The sequence below is a fragment of the Pelmatolapia mariae genome, linkage group LG10_11 (genome assembly GCF_036321145.2).
Source record: "Pelmatolapia mariae isolate MD_Pm_ZW linkage group LG10_11, Pm_UMD_F_2, whole genome shotgun sequence".
NCBI classification, from domain to species: Eukaryota; Metazoa; Chordata; class Actinopteri; order Cichliformes; family Cichlidae; genus Pelmatolapia; species Pelmatolapia mariae.
In genome coordinates this window covers 23,665,066-23,689,012 of record NC_086236.1, presented here as the reverse complement: position 1 = coordinate 23,689,012, position 23,947 = coordinate 23,665,066, and the positions used below count along the sequence as shown (strand labels likewise).

The 23,947-nt window shown below is 38.8% G+C and overlaps 1 protein-coding gene across 2 annotated transcripts; it reads left to right on the top strand.

Moving 5' to 3' along the window:
• Positions 1-2,492: 2,492 nt before the first annotated feature.
• Positions 2,493-23,844, top strand: LOC134635849 (transcriptional regulator ATRX-like). Of its 2 annotated transcripts, none has more exons than XM_063485441.1 (35): positions 2,493-2,697; positions 4,088-4,191; positions 4,280-4,314; positions 5,340-5,368; positions 5,500-5,624; positions 5,939-6,055; positions 6,480-6,589; positions 7,120-7,187; positions 7,289-9,051; positions 10,284-10,344; positions 14,267-14,421; positions 14,625-14,801; positions 14,874-14,979; positions 15,216-15,306; positions 15,475-15,660; positions 15,822-15,966; positions 16,182-16,291; positions 17,063-17,206; positions 17,335-17,512; positions 17,610-17,747; positions 18,853-19,028; positions 19,103-19,220; positions 19,317-19,447; positions 19,522-19,586; positions 20,034-20,134; positions 20,221-20,377; positions 20,454-20,545; positions 20,646-20,751; positions 20,843-21,020; positions 21,343-21,534; positions 21,651-21,794; positions 21,880-21,951; positions 22,034-22,129; positions 22,619-22,747; positions 22,832-23,844. In XM_063485441.1, exons 1-35 carry the CDS (start codon positions 2,678-2,680, stop codon positions 22,913-22,915), a joined length of 5,703 nt encoding a protein of 1,900 aa, XP_063341511.1. In that variant the 5' UTR covers positions 2,493-2,677; the 3' UTR covers positions 22,916-23,844. The 2 variants fall into 2 exon arrangements, with proteins under 2 accessions (XP_063341511.1, XP_063341510.1); XM_063485440.1 differs by having other exon boundaries at positions 20,218-20,377.
• The last annotated feature ends 103 nt before the right edge of the window (positions 23,845-23,947 follow it).

Here is a 23,947-nt window from a genome sequence, read left to right as displayed (position 1 = left end):
TAGACGGCAGGAATGCTCGCCCGCCCTTCGTGACGTCACCAAACAGGCGGTGTGTATCTATGGAGGGTTATCTATGCCAAAAATGTAAACTGAAATAAAATACATCAGTGAAAATTATTTTTGTATTAAACATTTTTTTTTTACTTAATTTGATTTATTAGAACAATTATAGAAATAATAAATCAATTACATTCTTTATAGGCATGTCATATCTCAAGTGCACAAATATATATGTATATATTCAGCAATATTTTCAGTTGAAAATGTAGTATTTTTAACTTCTCATAAAATGTTTTCAAAGTATACCTAACTATGTTTTCCCTTTATATTTAAATTGTGGGGAGTTTTTCTTGTATTTTGATTTACCTACACTTTCTTAGGAGCTTGGAAAGAAACGCATCTGTACTCACCTCTCATCTGAGAACCTTCTTCAGTTCTAAGAGCAAATGGTGGAGAGTACCAGATTTTCTTTCACCCCCTCCCAGACTCCTTATCGCCTACTCACATCTTAGGTCATTTGATTGCAGCAAGTCACACGATAGGGTTGGGCAAGGTCTCACAATGGGTTCACCTGAAACCTCGGCTGATAGTGACCCACACCTGTTTTCACACCTTGGCTCGTGTGATTAGGCAGATGATCAATAGTGGGTCAACAACACTCTTAAGGGACACTCCTAATAGGACTTAAAAACTTGGAATCTCCACCATTTGCTCTTAGAACTTAAAAATCCACTCACTTTTCTTTCCAAGATCCAAACTTTAACATAAGATAAGATAAGATATACCTTTATTAGTCCCACGAGTTGGAAATTTCATGTTAAGGCTGCCGACCTATTGCACGCAATGGCGGCGCCATCTCAACATGACTTGGATGACTGAAAACCTTTACAGACCTCTACAGTTATTATGTGTACAACACTGATAAATTTACAAGCTGAATCCATAATTCATAGAAGACAAATAATGGGATAAAACTGTTGACCTTATAATTAAAAAAACATTTGGTCTGCTGTCTAAACCACTGCCACCAGCGTGGTTTTCCAAGTCATTGTTGCTCTTTAAGGTGAGGTTTTCACAATGAATACAAAACAACATTATATGACAGGTGAAATCCTTCAATTGTGCTGCACACCTAACTCTTTTCCCCTTGGACCTAGGGGTAAACCTCATTTCTCTTTTCTGAATTGAGGATCAGAAGTTAGTGATCTCATTCTCTTCCTACATAGATTACAAGGGATAACCTTCAAAAAAGCCTAGAACCTGTTCTGATGGCCTTTAAACCAAACCTTTATTGATAAATACTGAGGTATCAAAACTCATCATTTGGAGGTTGTCAAATGTAATCTTTATGGTGGAAAGAGTTAAACACTGGTTGTTACTGTAGCACCTATGTCAGCTGTCCTCTGTCATTAAGATAACAGTGAAAACAGATTTAACAATGCCTGATTTTTTTCAGAAAAATAACAAGTAACATGAAATTTAAATATCTTCCACGCTTTATTTTACCTGTTGTCTTGAGGTGGAAGGGAATGATGTGAGTGGATCAGAAGCAGAAGTGATCTGTAACTTGAAAAGTATGTGGGACAGACAGTGTTATAAAATGGGATTGTGTGGGCACTAGGCATTTTACTGGTATTTTACAGACTACATAGACTACTCAGAATACTAACAGGGAAGATAACATGTAAATGTTATGCAACTTATGTGTTAAATAACAAGAAAGACCAGTTGTTGAAGCAAACAAGTACATAAAAACCAGAAGGCTCACACAAAGTTTACAGCTCTGGAATCCCATCATGATGTTTTTTAAAAGACATTTACAGCTGTGTTAAAAAATATAAGGCATGCTTTCAGCAACTTTCAGCAAAGTCATAAATTAAGTTACTCCTTTCATAAAGTGTGGAGTACAGAAAAATGACCTTCAGGGCTAGTGCTGTTGTTGTCCCTTATTAACATATTATCATATATATGATCTGGCTTTGATGTCTATTATAAAGTTGTCCAACAAATGACTAACAGAAATTGCAGGAACTATTGAACTATTTTCAGGAAAGTAAAATTAAAACATACAATTGTTCTAACTTAAAGCTAAAATACATTCTTTGGCATTTGTGTGTGTGTTGGGGGGGCAGCCACAGACAGACAGAGAGACAGACAAACTACTCCCTATGGGAAGATTTAATAACTTTTTGTTAGAAAACTGAAAAACATGAGCTGGAGAGTAATTTAAAAATGGCTGAAAATGAGCATTACTCACTCAAATTCACTTAAATCCTTCCATCCATTCATCCATTTTCTTACGCTCATCCAATTCAGGTTCCCTGAGGTGGTTTTGGAGGGAAGGGAGGCTGGAACCTGATCCCAAAGGGAGAAACCATGCAATACAACCAATAACCGTAGAAAACAATACAACTGAGTATGCACACGCCGTGTCAGCAGATGGCGATAATGAGCGATAGCTCACTCGTACGCATTAAAAAAGAGGGGAAAAAAGAGGCGAAATACATCCGTAGACGGGCTATGGATTGCGGTTCAGTTGTTGTCAATTTTTTATCAATAGCGGGTGTGTGGGATGTGATGTGGACCATAGATTGAGCGCCACATTTTTGCCACATTATTTTGGTGCTATGAAAGTGTAAAAACTTGAACGACTTCGGTTGTTCAGCTGCTTCGCAACATGTCTGCAGTGACGCTGAGGTAAAACCGGCGGTTTAGAGTGCGCTTGTTTAGTGTTGCTAGCAAATATAACGGCGAGCTAGCTTAGCCACTTGCTAACAGAGTTAGCTAACTGTTATTCAAACCAGAATGACCGTATAGGTAATAATACCTGGGCCAGTTCAAGTTTAGTTTAGTTTAGTAGTGCCATAATAGTAATGGAGGTAGGACAGCACATTAGACTATATAAAACGAAAAACGTGGCTTTTCGTAAACAGTACTAGAAGCCTTTTCTCAGCTAACTTTGGAGGAGCTGAACGTAAAATACATAAGCTGGCTCATAATTTGAACTCAAAGGAGTTCAGTGATTTACAGTACACTCCCGAGAGGAGAATCTGATCTCTTTGTGGTTGCTTAAAAGTCTGTCTAATCCAAACAAGCTGTGGTGACCACTTGTAAATAAGGGGGAATCAGAAAGTAGTCTTCATACCATGTTAACCTAGTTAGCTCTACTTGTAGATTTTAGGTTGGGCCTTTGGCTCATGTGAAAGGTATTTACATCGATCAGGAAAGGGAGTTATTTCTAATTCTAATGTTGATCAGGTGAGTATAAACTTTTTAGTTTAAACTTTAAATAATTGTAAACACCAAGTTGCTAAATAAAAATACATCTAAGACTTTCTCACCAACACGCAAGCAAGCAGCAATTAAGATACTGTATGTAAAGCTGGTAAAGTTTTGGACACAACATAGGTTATGATTATCTAAAACGGAAGTAAGTACCTCTATACAGTTTAGCCCGATTATCTCCACAAATTCTAATATTTGTGGGGATAATCCGATAATACGAAATGCAGTTTTTAAATGATTTCAGTTATTAAGCGAACAAAGCTACCTGGCCCGTGTGGAAAAAGTTGTTACAAAGGCACTTCTGATGTTTTGTGACGTCCTCCAGTGAATGGTTCAAGAAGACCAAAATGAAGGTTTTGGAGTGGCCTAGTTAATTTGATTGAGACAGGCATCACCTTAAACCGGTCGTTCATGCTCAAAAACCCGCCAATGTCACGGAATTAAAGCAACTCTGCAAAGAAACCTGAGCCAAATTTCCTCCAAAGCGATGTGGAAAACTATTTACCAGTTATCACAAATGCTTTATTTCATTTTTTGATGCCAACAGTGGCAAAGGCAGTTACTAGGTTTAAAGGGCAGTTTTTTTTTCATGTAGGTGAAAGTAGGTTCAGATAGCTTTTTTTCCCCTCAATAAATGAAATCATCATTTAAATAACTGCATTTAGTATTTACTCTGGTTATCTTTGTCTAAGCTAAGAAAGCAAGAAGTTGACAAATACTTTTCCACAGCATTGTATAATCTGAATTGTTTTGTTTAATCAAATAAACACTGTCCTGCTTTTTTTTTTCCTCCTGTCTGTAGCAACTCTACCAGCAAGCTAAATGTATTGGTCAACAAACTTCATGAATACTTGGCTAATTCCACTGAGGACAGCAGTGGCACATCAAAAGTTGAGGATGCTGATGGTTCGTCTTTTAATCACTCTAACCATGACTAATGGAAACAGGTTTACATGTGTTACCAATTAATTTTTTACTGATCTTTTGCTCACAGGTTTGACAAACAGGTGCTGTTCTACTTTGACAGAGGTAAGTGAACATGCATAATAAACACATGTCAGTGTAGTATGTGTGTTTGTAGTGTTTCGTCATGTTGCGTACACTGGTGGCACTAATGGTGCCATTAACGGTTTTATCTGGATTTAGTAAAAACAACAGCCCCTCTCCAAAATGTATTAACACAGACTCGATCTACAACCTAATCTAGAGAGACAAATAACAAATATTTGTCAAGCGGATAACTAAAGCGTATAAAATGTTCATTCGAAATGCAGATGTCCTTAGTTAAACTTTTGGTTTCTATGTGTAGTCTACATGTAGTCCAATTAGTGTTGACCAGTAGTGTTTGAGTAGGCTTTGGTAGTGTGTGTGAAGGGCAAATGGGGATCCATTAGTTGGATTGCACTTGAGAACATTGCTGTGATCTGATGACTTTTAAGATTTTGAGATTTGACTTTTGATCTCCACGCGGAAAAGGAAGTCTTGGCCTTTCGTTGACACCCACTGGCTACAGTGGAACTTGTGAAACACTAGTTAATGATCCCAGATGCGAAATGACAACAGCTGATGTGTTTCCGGATTGGGACTCTCAGAGTATTTTGGCCACCTTTAGTAGCAAATGTAAGAGACATGTATTGTTAGTGCAGTTATGTATTCCTGGACCTCTTGTGTGTCAAGTAGATTAAACTCTGTTTTTGTACACCTCACACACATTGTCTGTATCAAAGAATCATAGAGCCGGTTCATCCACTTGCATGTTTTTGTTGCTGTTTTATTAGGAATAGCGATAGTCTTAACAATTTGTGTCACAATTTCTCTCAAATACTCAGTTATTTCTGTTATCTGAGCAGTAGCCTAACTGTATGGAGGTTGGAGGTATCTGTAAAAAAATATTTGCTCACTATTATGAAAATTATGTCATGTCCTTATGCTCTATTCAAATGACTCACAGACTCAGAAAAATGTTTTAATGCATTTCCCTTTGGGATACTTTTCAACACAAAGTAAACGATGATGACCATCAGCCTAAATAATCAAACCGTCTCGTTTTGCAGGCTGGTGCTGATGGCAAGTACTCGAGGCGGTGAGTTTATTGTTTGTTTAAAAGTATTTCAACCACAAAATTTGTGGTGTGCATCATTTCCCTTTTTGCTGTCCATGTAGGTTTTTAAACTTTGTTAAATATAGCTCATTTCTCTTTAACTGATGTTACAGAAAACCCTCAGTTGTCATGAAGCACTCTGGATTGGATGAATCCGGGGACTCAAATGCAAGTGAGGACTTGGTTCTTGGACCAGTTAATGCAAATGGTCACCTTGATATCACTAGATTGCCTAAAGGTAGGTCGTAAGGTTGTTGACTGCACACACACTGCTACTTTGACACTAAACATAATTATTTATACACCATCATAACATTTTCCTAGAAAGTGGGCTAGTGTTTCATTCAGAGTATATCGTTGATAGACTTCACGTTTATATCTATGTGTTGTTGTTTTTTTTTACTTTATGATGAATTTAACAAAATTAAGTCATTGTAAATGTGCTGAAGTGCCTATAGGGTATGCAGGATCTTCAAGTATGTAACTGGCTTTGGCTTTCTAATTTCATATTTAATAATAATGGAACTGTACGATTACTTTTTGTTTGCACAGGCACTGTGCTGGTCAGGCCTGAAGCAGTCGACAATGGCAGAGATGATTTCAGGGGCCCGGAGTTTCGCAGCCGGAAATCAAGCGTAATGCGGAAAGAGTTTTCAAGAAGACGTGGAGGTCAGTTACTACTCCTATGAAATTGCTCACTAGCTAATGTTTAGGCAGGAATTTCAGTATAAAGAATCAAATCTGCAACACATCAAAAAGAGAAGCCACGTGTCAGACTACTTTTCTATTAATGGTTTAGGCAGAAATGCTCAAGTATTTAAAGTAATATGAAAAAAATATCACTTCACTTGGTATCTAAATAGTCATTATTTTGGAAGAGAGCCCTCTGACACTCCACTTTGGAGATTGCAGTGCCTCACTTTTAATCCCCACTGCCTATCACAAGGTTTTATATCCGGATAAGGGATCTCGCTCTTTTAGATTTTACCAGGAAAATGTACTGGGTGTACGTAAAGATGCAACAAGAGAAGCTGTCCTGCAACCCATTCTTTATAACCATGTAATTGCTAATAATGGAGCTTTTGTTTCCCAGGAGTTGAACACATTGGAATTGTGAGTTGCACTGCGTGTGGCCGACAAGTTAACCACTTCCGGAGGGATTCCTTGTATCGCCATCCAGTTCTGAAAGTCCTTATATGCAAGGTGAGTCTGCTTATTGATATACTAGAATTTTTTATTTCACCCACTTTTTGAACGTTATCAGAACAATATAGTCAGTAAGTCCAAAGCACAGAAAAGAATACATACCTTTGTGCTGTTAAATACTACATTTATATTCTTTGGGTTTTTTGTTAATCATGAACATCATCAGGCATATCAGGTGTTTTTAATTCTTTTAAACCTCGGTCCTTATTTGTGGTGCAGCTCATAATTTGTCTTGGTGATGTGTGTTTATTCTGTTGGCTTTGTGTGGGTGGCTTCTTGTCATGAATACCAGTAAAACAAAAATAAAACTACTGTCATGCACCATATTGAGCCAGACTGATTTGTCAGCACTGGGTCTGGGTTTGATGCCTGATTGAACACAATAGCAAAACTGAAAAAAAAAAGATGCATTAAAAAACCTGACCTCAAGTATATTGATATCATCAACAGAATTATATTTTTCACCTTGTTAGTGTTTATAATACATTGCTCAGAGCTGTTTCTAATTAAATGTTTTGTTTTGCCAGTCTTGCTACAACTATTACTCAAGTGATGACATCAGCAAGGATTGTGACGGGATGGATGAGCAGTGCAGGCACGATTTAGTAGCATTCAGTCATTTAACTGAAATATTAACATTTCCATTAACTCACTTTTGTCAACCACATTTATCATCTCTCTTTTCCCCTCGTGCAGGTGGTGTGCTGAAGGAGGCAACTTGATTTGCTGCGATTTCTGTAGCAATGCTTTCTGTAAGAAGTGCATTTTAAGAAATTTGGGAAGGAAGGAATTGTCGGGCATCTTGGAGAGCAAATGGTACTGCTATGTGTGTAGCCCAGAACCTCTTTTTGACCTGGTCATGGCTTGTGACAGTGTCCTTGAGAACATGGAACGTTTGTGGCAACAGCAGCGCAAGAGGAATCGAGTCGATCCGGGGAAGTCTGAGATTTTCAACATTTTACCACACTCACCTCAAAACATTTCTCTGGATAAATGGGATCACACTGGTATGGATGGAAATGTGATGTTCAACTACAGCATGCTGCAGGTTTCCAAGGACATTACCAAAAAGGCCAAACATTTAGTGGACTCAACAAATACCTTAAACCAAACTTTTGTCAATTTCATTCATAGTGTGACACAAAACAAACCAACACCTGGTGTTCGCACCAGGTACCTGAACTCATTTTTGGAAGTAGTTAAAGGCTTGAGAAAATCCCTAGCAGCACTGGAGGATAGCCTTAAGGAAGAATTCAGTGATTTGGATGTATCGAGCAGTTGGGAAAAACTGCTTAGTGACCACTTTGATGGACTCGTAACAGAAGCAGAAATGGAGATAGATATGCCTGATGACAGGTGCTTGAGTGACTTGCAGAAATTGGCAGCTGAACATTTAGAAGATCACGACTCTGACTCCAAGGGCTTTGCAGATGGGAGTCTACAAGACTGTCCTGGCAAGGAGATGGTTTCGGGTTCACATAAAGCCAGACAGAGAGCACAAAAGATTGGCCTGAAATCTACTGAAAGCGGCGTTGACATGACTAAAAAACTAGTAGTACAACTTACACCTGTAGCTATGGAGCAGGAGCCGTCATCTGCGCCCCCCAAAACCGAGGAGGGAAAGAAAGATAAGAAGTCAAAGGAAAAACATGTATCAGAAGATGAAGAAACAAGTGGTAGCAAGATTAGCAATGACAACTCCAGTGCATCTCTGTATCTAGAAGAAGAACAGGGCAATAGACGTTCTCCTCGGGTGAAGACAACCCCTTTGCGCCGACCAAGTGATGTGAAAACCAAAACATCTCTCTCAGTAGGAGACAGTGATAGTGACTCTGACACTGAAGAGGCCCCCAACACAGTGCCTGCTAAAAAAACTGAAGAGCAGAGTCTGAGCAGGACAAGAGACGACTCTGATTCAGATGAAGTCCCTGCTGCTCTGCTTGAGCGAGCAGCGATGACACAAAGTTCCGATGAACCCCAGAGTGATGAAGATGGTGGTAAAGCGTCGCCAAATAAAGTGGCGAAAAAATGTCTCTTCTGGCTTAATAAGAACACTCCAATCTCACCAGAGAAGATTAGGCGGAAACGCAAGATACTGGATCGCACCCCTGAGGCCGACTCAACTAACAGAAGAGTCAAAGCTCACGGTGAAAGTGGTACGGACTCCTCTAGCGACGAGCAAGACTCGCAAAAGAAAATAAAACACTTAAATACGCTGAGGTCAATAGGGAAGCCTCATCTTGTCAAGAGAGGAGAGGAGGGTGTGGCTAGAAAGCGGAGTAGGATACAAGGTGAGGACGCTAAGACTAAATCTCGTCAGGAAGCAATCGATTCATCGACCTCATCAAGTGAAGAAGAACATGACGATGACTCTGGGAGCGATGGAAGTGATCAGAAGATGAAGCCAATCACAGAAGATGTGGCCTTATTAGGAGCAGCTGCATTCCACCAATCATCAGGTGAGTTTTACAGGTGTCTAGATCCATTGTGCAAAAGTCTTGAGCCACCCCCTAATTCTTCATATTTTACTACCAACAAGTAAGACTGCAATAATTCTTCAGGCTTGTTGAAGGTCATTGGCTGCCTTTTCACTTTTTCATTTTTAGCCCAGTCCTTGTACCTGACCAGAGCTGCTTACCACTGATCTATGAATCATTTAAGCTTAAAAAAGTCAACTAACCAGTCACATAACAGAGAGCTTAGCAAAGAACCAATTTTAAATAGTATCTTTAGGCACTTTGTTAGTAGCAGCTTGTTCCCATTTCTTTTTCACAAAAAATGCCAAAGTTAACACAGTTTGGCAGGCATAAAATAGTATTTTCGCACCAACAAAGTGATGCCCAAAGAGCTATAGAGCAAAAACAATGTATCTCAACATGGCATGCAGCATGTCAGTAGAAAATTTGAGGAAACAAGGCAAGTGTAAGGACAGAACAAGAAGTGGCTGGCCTAAAAGAAACCATCTACAGCAGATGAACAGTATCTGGGTCAAGAGATTAGGAAGCATGAAAAAAAAATCTAGTAAAGACCTGAAAAAGGACCAGTGACTGTCAAGAAGGAAGGGAAACTATGAGAAATGGCCCTCTTAAAAACATGGTGGAAGCTCTTAATGGTGTGAAACTGCATTTTAGACAGTGGTGTTGCCAATGCAATAAAAGCATATCTGGATAGAAAAACACACAGTGGAACACTGTCAGTCATTGATTGGCCGCCCCAGAGAGAGGGTTTCAAAATTGTTGAAGCAGTGTGAGATTATATTGATAGAGAAAAGAACAAAAGGCAGCCAACATCCAAAGATTTGTTTGAATGTCCTTTAAGAAGCCTGCAGAACTATTCCTGAAGATGGTGTTGAAGAATAAAAGTGGTCATTTGTTTTTCATTTTATATTGTGTCACCATGTATGTTTACATGTTTCAGTAAATTGTTTAACCTATTTTCCATTTTCATAGCAAAATATAAAGAAATAAGTGATGGCTCAAGAAGTTTTAACAGTACTCAGTACTTTGTGTCATTAGTGGTTAGTCATGAATCATGAAGGAAGAACTGTGACAGAAATAAATATGAATATTTTCTTTCAATGTCCACACAATCCAGCATTCATTAAACACTTTTTCTGGCAATATATATGTTTTCAAAATGTAGCAGCTTAATTTCATTTTGAAATTCATGTTTCTGATGTTTGTTCTTATAGGAGATGAGGAGCAGTCTGGGCCCTCGTGGGCAGCAGAAGATGACGATGATCCAGAAAATAGGTACGGTTCAAAAAGCCCGGATGTAGAGTTTGCAAAGCAAGTTAGGTGTAGAAGAAAGGCTGCAACTTCAAATCCTGACGTCTGCGCAAAGTCTAGCAACACCCATGTCATTAGGACTCAGTTACAGCCAATTCAAACACGACCCAAACGTAGCTGCAGTAGGGCCCCAGCGATCAAATACACATTCTAGAGATAAAATCGTGACGTGGGCTTTGTTATTGATAAGCAACGTAATCTGCTCGTCTTTGTTTTATTTTTTACATTTAGAAATGCAAGAACATTTTAGTATTATTTCTTATATCATACCTGCGTATTCTCCCTGGGACACTTGGCTGATGTTAAGAAACCCACTTGAATGAAGGAGGTCAAAGTATACGTTTGAACAGTGAAGCTTGTTTTGGCGTACAGCTTAACCTGAGCACCACGAGTACAGGTGTGGTTTCATTGTGAGTATACGTTTAAAGTGAGCTTCGATGTACTGTTCATTCTGTGTTTTTACAAACTACACAAAAACAACATGGAGTGGCACTGTTAACTGAAGTAAATGGAGTGTTGTTATTTTCCAGGTGAAGGATAAAGTTTGAAACCTGCCAGCAACATTATCTGCACATATTATGACTTTAAAAACAATATAATTTAATCAAAACCTTTTTCTGTTTTATATTACAAATGGGGAGCGATGCTTGCAGAGTTGCAAAACATGTTTAAAAATTTTATGCTTCACCTTTTTTTTTTTTTTTTTTTTTTTTTTTTGAATACCTGCTCCTAGCTTTAATGGTCACAGTTTTGGTGTGAGCATTCAATTGTGGGCTAGATTGCTAGATGGTAAAAAGATTGTTTTTTTTGAATAAACTGATCTGAGACAATGTACCTGGCTCTGTACATGTGTTCAGATTTAATTTATTCAGCTTTTGAATAATTTTAGGCCCAAAAGTTTGATGCGTGCAGTCCCTTTTTGTAATTTTTCTACAGCACAGGACCTGAACATCACACACAAATGGGTTTTTATTTGACACCACAGAGTTGTTGCATTATAAAAGTGTTTACTTTATTGCTGCACTTTGAAAGAAGTGCCAAAGTGTAATTACCTTTATGGTATTGTGAGTGTCTGTAAGTCTCACGATTTGTTACATGGCTCCTCTCACAGTCCAACAAACAAAAAATGCAAACTTTTGTTAGTTTAGCAGCTCTCAAAACAGTTCTCAAAGTCTCCCACAGCCCTCACCTCAAAACAATATCATGAGCTGAGGATATGCACCCACCCTTCCAAACCAGCTATTGGGTTTTATGCAAGTTGTGGTAAGTTAACCACCAGCTGCAGTAGAAGTAACGTGTGTTTTTTTTTTTTTTTTTTTTTAAATTAACATGTTTGATAGTTAAGTGTTTGTTTGATGCACCTTCAAGGCTCTGGTGTTTGTACATCGTGATGGCTGAGTGTAATCTAGTACAATCTAATTTGATAAAATACCTCTGTAGACTCCCAACAATTGGAGTCTTTGAGCAAGTTTTTACTTCATCTCTGGAAACAAGTTGAAATCCTGCTGCACCGCTGACACCCACAGTCACAGCTAATGCACTTTGGAGCAGGCTTTGTGTCAGCCTGACACTCACTTGCTTTCCTGAGTGCTCATTCCAATGACTTAAGTCAAAGCGTGTGGACATGCAGGTATTACTTGCTTCAGTTTGTCAGGAGTCTCAAATAAAAGCTAGAAATCCAGTCAGTTCACTTGAGCTCTGAAAACTATTACATATATGCATGCGGTTTGGTAGGGAGTAGAAGCTGAGTTTGAAGAAGTTGAATACTTTCAGTATTATTTTGGTTTTCTGACTGAGATTATCTTACGTCTCGCACTCATTTTCCACCTCTTTACCTCCTGTTAATATCTTTCTGTCGAGCTTTCTGATACCAACCCCTTCCAATGGAAGTGAGTGAAATTTGATTACTGCTCTTGGAGGCTAAGCCCAGAGTAATAGCACAGCATTTGTACAATACCATTGAAGTAGCTAAGATTTACCGTAAAGTGCAATCAGAGATGAATCCTAATCTCCTTTTTTTCCCCTCTAATTTAACACCTCGCATCTAAATTTCTTCATTTGGCCTACTCTTCTCCAACGTGATGTACGTGCTATGCAGTGTTCTTTAGAGACACACCTATGCTTTTTCTAATGTTTTGGCCCACTTTCTATACACAGACTATACATTACTGCTGACCATTAAACGTAATCACTGAAACTTGCAGCCAGTTAAATCCTGCTTAACAGGTGACCCAGCTTGTGCTTTTACTCACATAAAGCAGATGAAAACATTTATTTCAGAACAGTGATTACAATTGGTGATCATTTCTACCTTATCTGAAATGAGAGTGGGCTGTGAAACAGTTGTTAGCAAAAAACAAAAAACAAGCAACCAAGTTTACACTATGTCTTTATTGATGTGACTTGTTTGTTTTCTCATGTTTTTTTCAGGGCGGATTTTCTGACAGCACAGCAGTGAATGCAGTGCTGTTAGGCGACAGTCACTTAAATCTGGGATATTGTAGCCTCCTATCAACATGAATAGCATCACATGACGTCTGTGTGTAGTTGTAGTGCAACTTTATCTTGGGGAAAATGGTCAGCAGAAATGTAAAGTTTACATTGTTTGTAGTTACTGGGCTAAAACGTAGCATGTGGCTGTGTTCATTTTCATTTCAGTGTCTTTGCGCTTTCTGCTGCTTCTTTCTTCTAACATGAAACATATCAAATGAGATTCAAGACTCTCATCTGTTTCTGCTGCTGTCGTCTAACATTTCTGTACTGTGTGTACTTTAACAATAAGTTCTCACCGGACGTTGGATTTGGTGTCAGTGAAAGTGGCGGTTATCCGATGTCCACTGACCTGGATTATAGCCTACTTGAAAACAGGGTCAACCCTGTGGGAGAAATGGCTGAATTAGGATGCAGTAGACAAACCCGAGCCAGATACGACTCATGCAGTGTTGGGTCCACGTAAATGGAGTTTAAAAGGGTTATTTATTGTATATATTCTTCAAAACACCACATGGTATTAAAACAATGAACTTTTTACATGTTTTTTTTTTTTCAAACCAGTATTTTTTAATGTGAATTTTACTGCAGTTTGAATATACTTCAGCCATTTTTGAAATGTGATACCCCCTGGGGTAGGAAAAAAAAAAGTTAATGTTTCATTCTAAGTAAATCTTTATGTATAGTAATTTTCTGTTTTTGTGTCTCACGTGTAATTTGTCCCCCTTTTCAAGAAAATTGGTAGAATCATGATTATATTGCCTTTTGGTCGCCTCGAAAGATTGTAGGTCTTCAAATCAGAGCTGTCACAGTTTAAAGGATGAGTGGAATACATGAACGTAATGTCATTTTTGCAAACATATGTCTGTCAGACTCGAGCAAGAAAAAAAAGAGGGAAAAAAAGAAAGAAAAGTGTTACTCGCGATTTCCCAAGGGCGAACAAACTATCGAGAGGAGAATGTCCTTGTTTTTATGTGTGAAGAATCCTTGTTTGTCGTAATAAATTCTTACTCTTAAAAATGCCTCTGTCTCGTTTTTCTTTTGCTTTCTATACTAATGGTTTGAATATGTCTTTCAGTGTTGTGGCAGTTCTCTTTAATTGGTCTGTGAAGCAACTACAAGAGCTTCAAACTGGGCTCATCACTTAAAGACATAATGCGGATCCACTAGAAGCGGCTCACCATATATAGCTGATTTTTTTTTTTTTTTATGCCACCAGCTTGTGGAATATTGGCAGCTGAGCACTTAAATGATCATTTCTGTGTAATATAGCCCAAATATTACCATATTTTGTTGTAATGTGTAACAATAAGTGTAACAATATCCAGCTGAAGACAATGAAACTGATCATGAAATGAACTTCAGGTGCCTTTTCCTTCTCTTCTACTTTTGAAAGAATCGCTAAGAAATTGCTATTGGCCCAAATTAAATCCAACTACTCCTCGGGTGATGATATCTCTTCAGATGAAGAAACACAGGAGGATGAATCTGATTCACTGAGTGACAAGAAGATCAAACGAGGCAATGACGGTAGTGGAACAGATGAAGATGGTAAGTTTTTTTTCTTAGTATTACAAGTTTTAATCTTGTGCATTTCCTTATAAATAGATTTTCCAGATTTTATTTAACCAATATCTCAGTTATGAGATTAATACAAAATTGCGAAGCTATCCCAGTGGCAGAGGGCTGTTATATCACTTGGGGTGGTTAAAGGGCATAAATAATAATAATGATAGAATATGTCTCTGATACAGGGGAAGACTTTACCGAAGATTCATCTGACTGCTACTCTGATGGGCTCATCTCCAGGCACCACCTCCTCCGTCACAAACTTACCTTAGACGAGGGAACATCAAGTAACAAGGATGCACCAAAGGGCGAAGAGGGAAAACGGGAGCGCAAAAGAGGAGCCAGGAAAAAAAATCAGAGCTGTAAGAATAACTTAGACAGTGATCAGATGGAACAGGAGATGAGTATCTCGTCTGACTTTGATTTCTGTGAAGCCGACAGTGAAAGTGAGGCCGACAGCGATGAGCTGGATGAAGATGCTGGGATGAGCGAGGAGCTGAGCGAGTCGGGTGATGAGGCTGGTGAAGACAGGCTCAAAAAGTATGTTTATTTCAACCTCCACTGATAAGAATCAGCATTCAAGTCAGTTAAATTTATACCGTGCCAATGCACAAATTGTAAAGACCTAAAAATAATATAGAGAAGAACGCAAAGGTTAGATTTGAGCAAGCAGCTTAGTAGTTTTAGATTTACTGGATAACCTGATCGGCACAGAATGCCAATTTATTTATTTATTTATTTTTTTTGAAAACATACTTTCTTATTTTTAACTCCAGAGCAAACACAAAGGTGAAGGATGAGCTTCATGGTTACGAAAAGAAAACGCAAGTGGCTTACATTTTGTTGTCAGACTCCAGCAGTGAAAAGGTATCGAATTATCCTCTATCTCTTTTATCTCTTTATGAATTTATGTGTTTATTCTTCTTATCTCGGCCTGTTTATGTGTGATACCATAAACCTTGTCTAAAAAAAACAAAAAACAGACAACTCTCGTGCCTGATTGACATACTGACTGTTGGATTGTTCTCTGGACAGACCGATAAAGAGGATGCACCTGAGGAGGCCAGCGAAAATAAAGTCACCCCGAAAGGACGCAAAAAGATTCGCAGAATTATTGAAGATGAAAACCTTCGTGCTGAGACCCAGGAAGCCCTGAGAGAGGAGGAGGAGAGATGCAAACGTTTGGCAAATAGAGATCAACAGATGGAAGACAGGAGAGAGGTACTGCACTAAACTTCACCATAGCAATAGAAATCAGTGTTTAGAGCAGGAAATACTGATAAGATGCCTTGTACCTGTAGATCAAGGACACTGAGCACAGCACATGCAACGTTTTGCTAGCGGCAGTGAAACTTTTTAGGACATATTTGTTTGTGTTGCAGATCATTGTCATAGAGGATGAGCTGTCTCAAGTGGCATGTCCCGTCACAACCAAGCTGATCCTGGATCAGGATGAGGAGACCAAGAAGCCTCTCGTTCAGGTGCACAGGAACCTGGTCACAATATTGAAGCCTCACCAGGTGGACGGTTAGTTTCTGTCTTTTGTGTTTTGCTTTGCAATCATGTTGATGCTTAGTGCAGTTAGATTAATTATACATTTTTCATTTTGTGTTTATTAAGACTTTGTGTTTGAAATCCACGTCTCTCCTAAAACTTGTGTCTAGTATGAGCTAATTGTATTTAGCTTTTTAAAATTTATTTAAAAACACCCCAAAAATCTAATCACAATGTTATTCCCCAAGGTGTCCAGTTTATTTGGGATAGTTGTTGTGAGTCTGTGAAGAAGGCCAACTCCTCTCCTGGATCAGGCTGTGTACTGGCACACTGCATGGGCCTCGGAAAGACTCTGCAGGTAAAGGCACACACACTTCCACCCTTGATATGCTAGTTGCACAGAATCACGAATCACACGAATCGCACTCCCTGAACCAAAGATTATTTTCTGTCCGTGCTAACATTTTTGATACAGCCCGTTCTTTTCAGAAAGTTGTGATACTGTGTGAAACGTCATGAAAAGTAGATTGCAGTCATTTTCATTTATGTATTTGAACATTTATTTATGTTTATTTACTGAACATATCAAATGCTGAAATTGAGTATTTGTTTTATTGAAAATATAAAAATATCTGCTCATTTTATGCCTTGAGACATTGAGATGTTTTTCTTTTCTTTTACCAAATTGCTGTTTCCTATTTTTCTGAGCAGTTCTGCTGGGTCATTGGGTGACAGGCCTGGACTGTTTCAGGCTAGTTTAGCAGCCTGACTCTTTTTTGCTTGCAGTCATGATCTTGTAATAGATGTAGAATGTGGTTTGATGTCATCTTACTGAAATAAGTAAGAACTTCCCTGAAAAAGATTTCAAGTGGATGCCAGTAAATGTTGCTCTAAAACCTGTATGTCTTGCTCAGCATTATGGTGACTTATGCATTCTATGTTCACTTTTACACCCCTATACCATCATGGATGCTGACTTATGAATTGTGTACTGTTGACACACTGTGGGCTTTATGTCATACTACAGGAAAGTTTTTCATTTAATCTCAGTCTGTTTTAAATGAACTTATCCATTAGAAGGGGACAGTACTTCTGGATGTGTCATATTCATAGTTGTCTCATTTGACAGGTGGTAACGTTCCTCCACACAGTGTTGCTGTCAACAGAACTGAAATTTAGAACTGCTTTGGTTGTGTGTCCGCTTAATACCATCCTCAACTGGGTCAGTGAGTTCAAGAAATGGCAAAACAACATGGGGGAAGATAAAGTCAAGGTAACCAAAGGAATTTAAAAGTGTTAAAATTATATATATATATATATATACATATATATATATAAACAAGGCCAGAAATCTTTGGTTTGCCTCATATGGTGTCAGCAACATGTCCTTATTGGTCACAGGTGACAGAACTGGCTACAATGAAACATACCTTAGGTCGACTCAGAGCTCTGCAGAGGTGGCAGAGAGACGGAGGTGTGATGATAATGGGGTATGACATGTACCGCATCCTGTCATTAGACTGTAAAATCAACAACGACGAGTGGAAGGAGGAGTTTTATCGCACACTTGTGGATCCAGGTCCAGTGACTTTATTATGGCATGCTACTATTAAAAGACTTTCTATTTTAGGTGTCGTGCCTTTGCTCATGGAATCTGATGTTGTTTTTCCTTTCAGGTCCCGACTTTGTGGTTTGTGACGAGGGGCACATCCTGCGTAATGATGGCTCTAATATCTCCAAAGCTATGAATGCCATCAAAACTCAAAGAAGAGTGGTGCTGACTGGCACGCCACTGCAGAACAACCTCGTTGAGTGTAAGTCTGCAGCACTAGGTCATCATAACTGTGGACATGAAGTCCTAAAGTGATTACAGAGAAACATGGGAATTGTAGTGCTTTATAATTAGTTTAAATGAGTGCATGATGGTGGAGTTACTCTCTCAAGTGTCCCCATTTAAACAGGATTTGCAGTAATTGTAGTCATCAAATTTTGTTTCCTTTATTTGTGTTTAGAAGCCAGTTGTGTAGTTTGGTTTTGATGCTTTTAACCTTTTCTTCTGACCTGGAAACAAAGCAAGTTTGAGAGCTCTTAATTTGCTATGCTGCAAAGTGTCTGTTTGCCACTTCTTTCATTATGCAGCATGTGTGACCCACTGCTAACATCCCTGAATGCTGTGGTTGGTTTGATTTATTTTGTTGCTCAGTACTATATCACACCTTTTAAGTTCTGGTTGTAGTTCTGTTCGCTTGAGAACATCAACAACAGACATGAGAACATCCAGAATTTCCTGCCTTTGTAGATCTGTCTGGTGATGCCAAGCTACTGATTTTCTGCTTTGACTTATTTTATTTGTTTCATTTTGTTATGTGGATTCAAGTCAAAGTATAACATAGTGTTGGCACTACAAAAGTTCAGATCAGGCTTGAGTTTTCCCTTTTTTCTGACCAATCAGGCCACTACATTTGGCAACAAGTGTGCTTGCTCAAAAACGTACCACGGTACTGAATATATTGACATGATGTCTGAAATGATTTCTCTGCCTCCTCAAATGACCACTCCGCCGACATCCTGAAAGCGGTCGTAACACCAAACCATGAAATTCTCCCTGCTGCTGCCTCCTCTTGAATACTGAACACACCCAGAATCTCTGTTTCTTCCTTTTCGTGTTTAGAAACATCAGGACCAGCTCATCATCGCTTGATATTGACTCCTTTTTTCCATAGTGTGTTTTTAAGGACAAATCTTCTGCAAAATTGTGACACTTTCAGTGTTTATTTATGTGACGTGACAAATTTGCATCCAAAAAACTCTGAATTTTGATTTGTTTTTCACAATGTGCTCAGTTTTTAAAGGCTTTTAGCCTAATCTATTAGTTATTTTGTTTAGAAATCTTATTGAGAATACATATTTTGTTCCCAGACCACTGCATGGTCAATTTCATCAAGAAGAACCTTCTGGGCTCACTGGGCGAATTCAGAAACCGCTTCATCAACCCCATAGAGAACGGCCAGTGCGCTGACTCCACCCCGAAAGATGTCCGAATCATGAAGAAGCGAGCACATGTACTGCATTCAGTGCTGGGCGGATGCATACAGGTAAAAATAATAGAACATCTCTTCATTGCATTTATATTCCAGCTCTCACAATACTGTGTTTGTCTTTTCCTTAGAGAAGAGATTACTCGGAGCTTCGACAGTTTCTGCCTCCGAAGTATGAGTACGTGCTGGCAGTGAGGGTTTCCCCACTTCAGTATAATCTATACCGATACTACCTTGACCATTTCACAGGTGCGGATCTGTATGGTGCACTAAAATAAACCTAAAATAGATGTGTCTTTTTTTTTTTTACTTGAAGAGTTTATAGATGGTTGTGCTTTTTCCCAGGTGTAAGCTCCTTACATAACAGCAAAAAGATGAGGCCTGGAGCAAACCTGTTCAAGGACTTTCAGGTCCTCGGCCGAATTTGGACTCATCCGTGGTGCCTTCAGCTCAGCTACCTGAGCAAATTAAAAAAGGTAGAAAGATCTCCGTAACTGCATGTTGATTACTCATTAGTCTGAAATAACATGTTTTCCTTTTCTTTTCAAAGAAGAGTAAAGGTAAAGCAGCAGATCTTCCCAAGAATGCAGAGACCCCTATGACTGAGGCTGAGGGGTAAGACCTCTTCATTTGTTATTCATTAAAGCCTAAAGCACCCCTATTTCTGATGGGTTATGGGAATACTAAAGACCTTTCCTTTAAGCTGTATTCTCAAGCAGTGGTGGAACAAATACAGATTGTAGACCAACTGGCTATCCAAGGAAACATGATGCATAAATCTAGATTGAAAAATGGATGCTGTGTAGACAGGAAGTGTATAAACTCTGGTATAAGAAACAAGAGTATAGAATAGTATAGAACGATATCAAAAGAAGTGTCACTAATATATGTGATTGTGGAGTTTGTATAGAATATTTGTATACGCCATATAGATTTTGGTAGTCAAAGTACCCTAGGCAATGTTTATGCAAAGTTTCATCAAGGTTAGTTGACTCGTCCAGGAAGAGATGTGGAACATGCATACATATGCTACAATGGTTATGTTTATTTCTTTATTTTTAGCTGGTGTGAAGGAATGAAAGAGAATGAAGGACAAGAATGGAATAACACTCACAACAGCACAGCGATTATTGATGATGTCAAAGTTGTCCGTGCAGTGGAAGGTATAAAAGCTCCACATGCCACTAATACTCCAACAGTATAGCTTGTGAAATGTGCTACAGTTTGTCCCATTTTATGTCTTTAGCAGTAGAGAACGCACCCATCAGCTTGAAGCCTCCGAGTCCCGATGAGCGCTGGTACAAGGATCTTCTCTCTGAAAGAGATGGCAAAATCCTGGAGCACTCAGGGAAGATGGTGCTCTTGTTTGAGATCCTGAGAATGGCTGAAGAACTGGAGGATAAAGTGTATGTTTGTTTTCTGATATGAAGCAGATTTAAACAAGTGGTTTGCCAGCGTCTAATGTCATAAATGTGTTTGTAGGATTGTGTTCAGTCAGTCGCTGATCTCATTAGACCTGATTGAGAATTTTCTTGCGGATTCTCACCGTGCCAGAGACCCATCAGCATTCAAAGGTAGTATTCTATTAATGGGAGAGGAAAAGAATGAGGAAGAGGAAATGCCTGTTTATATTTTTATGCTTTTTTTTTTCTCCTTGTGTTTAAATTTTAACAGCGGGCAGCTGGGTTAAAAATGTTGATTATTACCGCTTCGATGGTTCCACCAGTGCCACACTGAGGAAGAAGTGGGCAGATGAGTTTAACAATCCTGAAAATGTCCGGTAAAGAATGTCTCTCTCTGTCACATCTTTTATATGGACTACACTGATATAACAGAAGCTTCTGATTGAATTTAAATAATCTTTATTTTAGTGGCCGATTGTTCCTCATCTCAACAAAAGCCGGCTCACTTGGCATCAACCTGGTGGCTGCTAACAGGGTGATCATCTTTGATGCCTCATGGAATCCCTCGTATGACATCCAGAGCATTTACAGAGTGTACCGCTTTGGTCAGCTGAAACAAGTGTTTGTGTACCGCTTCTTGGCCCAGGTAAGCTTGCTTTTTTATTTAGAAAATTGAGCTCCACAAAGTCTTGACCTTAAGTCAGTTGTGGCCTCTCTAGTAGTTTAGAAGAAACGGCACTGTTTAAAAGTCATATGTGCTTCTTTTCTACTGTGCCAGTGTTGTATGTTCTGCACATGTTACATCAACAGATGAAATGTTTAAGATTGGTCACTAAATAGTCCTTTTCAAATTAAAATGACATCAGACGTAAACTGAAAAGCGATGTGAAATGCTTTGAAATTCATATTGACTTATTCTTGCAGCTGCAACTCTTTTATTTAGTTATTGCGATTGTTGTCATCTCCAGGGCACCATGGAGGAGAAAATCTACGATCGGCAGGTGACCAAGCAGTCGCTGTCCTTCCGAGTAGTAGATCAGCAGCAGATTGAGAGACACTTCACCTTTCATGAGCTGACTGAACTTTACACATTCGAGCCAGACCTGCTCAACGATCCAAACTCTAAGAAAAGCAAGAGACCGGCTTCTGTGTTGCCAATGGTAACGACAGTCTTAATTTTCAGTCTTAATCTTACAGTCTTAATCTTAGTCAAACCACCACGCAGGCGTTTGACTAAGATTTTGCAGCACTAGATAACTTCTCGTTTGTTTCTCAGGATACGGTTCTGGCACAGCTGTTAGAAGACTGCAAAGACCACATAGTGACTTACCATGAGCACGAATCCCTGCTGGACCATAAACAAGACGAGGAGCTCAGTGAGGCAGAACGGAAAGCTGCTTGGGATGAGTATGAAGCCGAGGTACAGGACTGCTCACTGTAAAGCACTAATTATCCCAGCCTTTTACATCATATGCATATGAGTAAAACTGTCTGTCTTTACTCAGTCACACCCAGCCAGTGTTCCAGAGACCTCTCACCAAGATGATTTGGATTTAAAGACCAATGAGCAGCTATTGGTATAAATATGTCATTTTATAGCCTCACTGTTTAGTAACATTTGTGTTTTTTATCATATATTAAGTAAAAATGTTTCTACAGGAACTGCTTAACAAAAGCAGAACAACTGTTTCAGTGACCTTCATGGCACTGCAGAAAATGAGGATTCACACTGTTGAGGAATACATGTTTCTAATGGTGAGTGACCCTCAAGTCCTGTGGTGATGGGCATTTTTTAAGGAAAATAAAGTTCTTTAAATGTTGATTTATGTTAGTTTTAAAAAGTATTTAATTCACTTTAAAATTGAAACATCTTTTGCAAAATCTTTTGCATAGCTGTACTTCTAAAAAATCGAATTCATTCAGTGCCATGCTGGGCCTTTTATGAATGTCGGTCAGTTTTTGGCACTGTTTTGCGTCAATAATGTCAGTAAACACTTCTCTTTGTCCTCCAGCTCCACAGTGTTTCTGATGGTGGATTATGCCCTCTGGTTAATAATTTTATCTTGGCTTTTCATATTCTCTTGTGGCTTTGAGTCACTGAATAAATAGGATTTGCATTAACAAGATCAGCCAATCCTGGATCAACTTAAAACCAGCGTTTTCACAAGGCAGTGGCAAATAACAGAATTCAGACGACTCACAATGCAAACTTATGTAAGTTGAGTTCAAAATATTCTGTTACAGCGGCAGCAGTACCCCCAGTTGCCTGAGGCCGAGGTAAAGAGCAAAGCTGAGCTCTGGAGACAATACGATCTGAAGAGGCAGGAACATTTACATGCTTTTTATCGAGACGCTCTTGGACAGCAACAAACAGTAAGTAATTTGTACACCTGTGAGTTCACCTGTGTGTACATACTATTGTACTAATATACATTTTTCTATCATTCCCCTTCTTAGCTCACATTCAGAATACAAAGCATACTGAACAGTCGAAGAAATGATGCGATTCAGATGACTGTGAAGCAGCCTGGACAGACTTGAGCAAGAAAATTGTGTCTTTGTAGGAGGAGAAATTCGTAGTTTTTGTTTTATTACTTATTTCATCCAGAAGATTGAATGTTTTACAAGAGTAGTTTGCACTGAGCTTCCAAAGCACTTAAACAACAGGCCAGCATGGTGTCACTTTGGTTTAGCACTTTAATTTTCACAGGAAACGTTATCATGTTGATGTGATTTATGGAGAAGCTGTGTAGTTGTTCAGCTGCTTGGCTGTTACGCTGATACCAAAAGCTAACTGGTGAACACTGGTACGTGCCTTAATCCTTGACCTGTTGATTGATTAACTCTTCTAATACTTTTCTATATTAAAGTAAAGTCATAAAGTAGACTTTCTTTTTTTTATGCTTTAAAGTGGACCTTTTATATTTTCCTTATCTCCTGTCACATGTTGATGGTATTGATCATTAAATATGACTTTTCAAATAACGAGGTCAGTGTTTGTACATCTAATCCAGGCTTCAGGCTACTTTGAATGCTTTGTGTCAGAAGATTTTTTCCCCAACTATTTAATATGTATGACATAAGTGTTCCTATTAGGGTCAAACATACAAATCTTCTGTTAACAATGGAAGCCAATCAGACAAATGTAAGCTGAAAGGGAGCTAAAGGGTTTGTTTCAAAAGATGAACGTAAAATGATGGAACCAAGGCCCAGTATTGACCTTTGAATCATATAAAGCTGTACCAGATGGATATGTTTTTGATCCCACAAGGGAAATTGTTCTAGATTTGTTGACAGCAGTAGATAGTCCATAGTGTAGTGGTTTATACATTTGGCTAACAAGTGAAAGATCCCCCGTTCAGTCCCAGGAGACACAAATCCCTTTGGTGTTGTGTCAGGAAGGGTGTCCCATGTTTAAAAAAAAAATAAAAATCTGCCAAATCAAACAGAAGAAGCTACTTGTATGGCACATAAAGGGTTGACCTGCCATAAAAAACAAAACAAATATATGGCTTACACTAATCTTTTTTTAATCTGTGTCTGCATTCTTGTGTAAAAAAGGTGAAGCTTGCA

What these genes read in the sequence shown, in the direction of transcription:
- LOC134635849 (XM_063485440.1), top strand. Translation starts at nt 2,678, where the DNA reads ATGTCTGCAGTGACGCTGAG. An exon ending in GATGGCAAGTACTCGAGGCG is followed by an intron (nt 5,369 to 5,499) that starts GTGAGTTTATTG and finishes CTGATGTTACAG; the next exon opens with AAAACCCTCAGTTGTCATGA. An exon ending in AGACCAATGAGCAGCTATTG is followed by an intron (nt 21,952 to 22,033) that starts GTATAAATATGT and finishes ATGTTTCTACAG; the next exon opens with GAACTGCTTAACAAAAGCAG.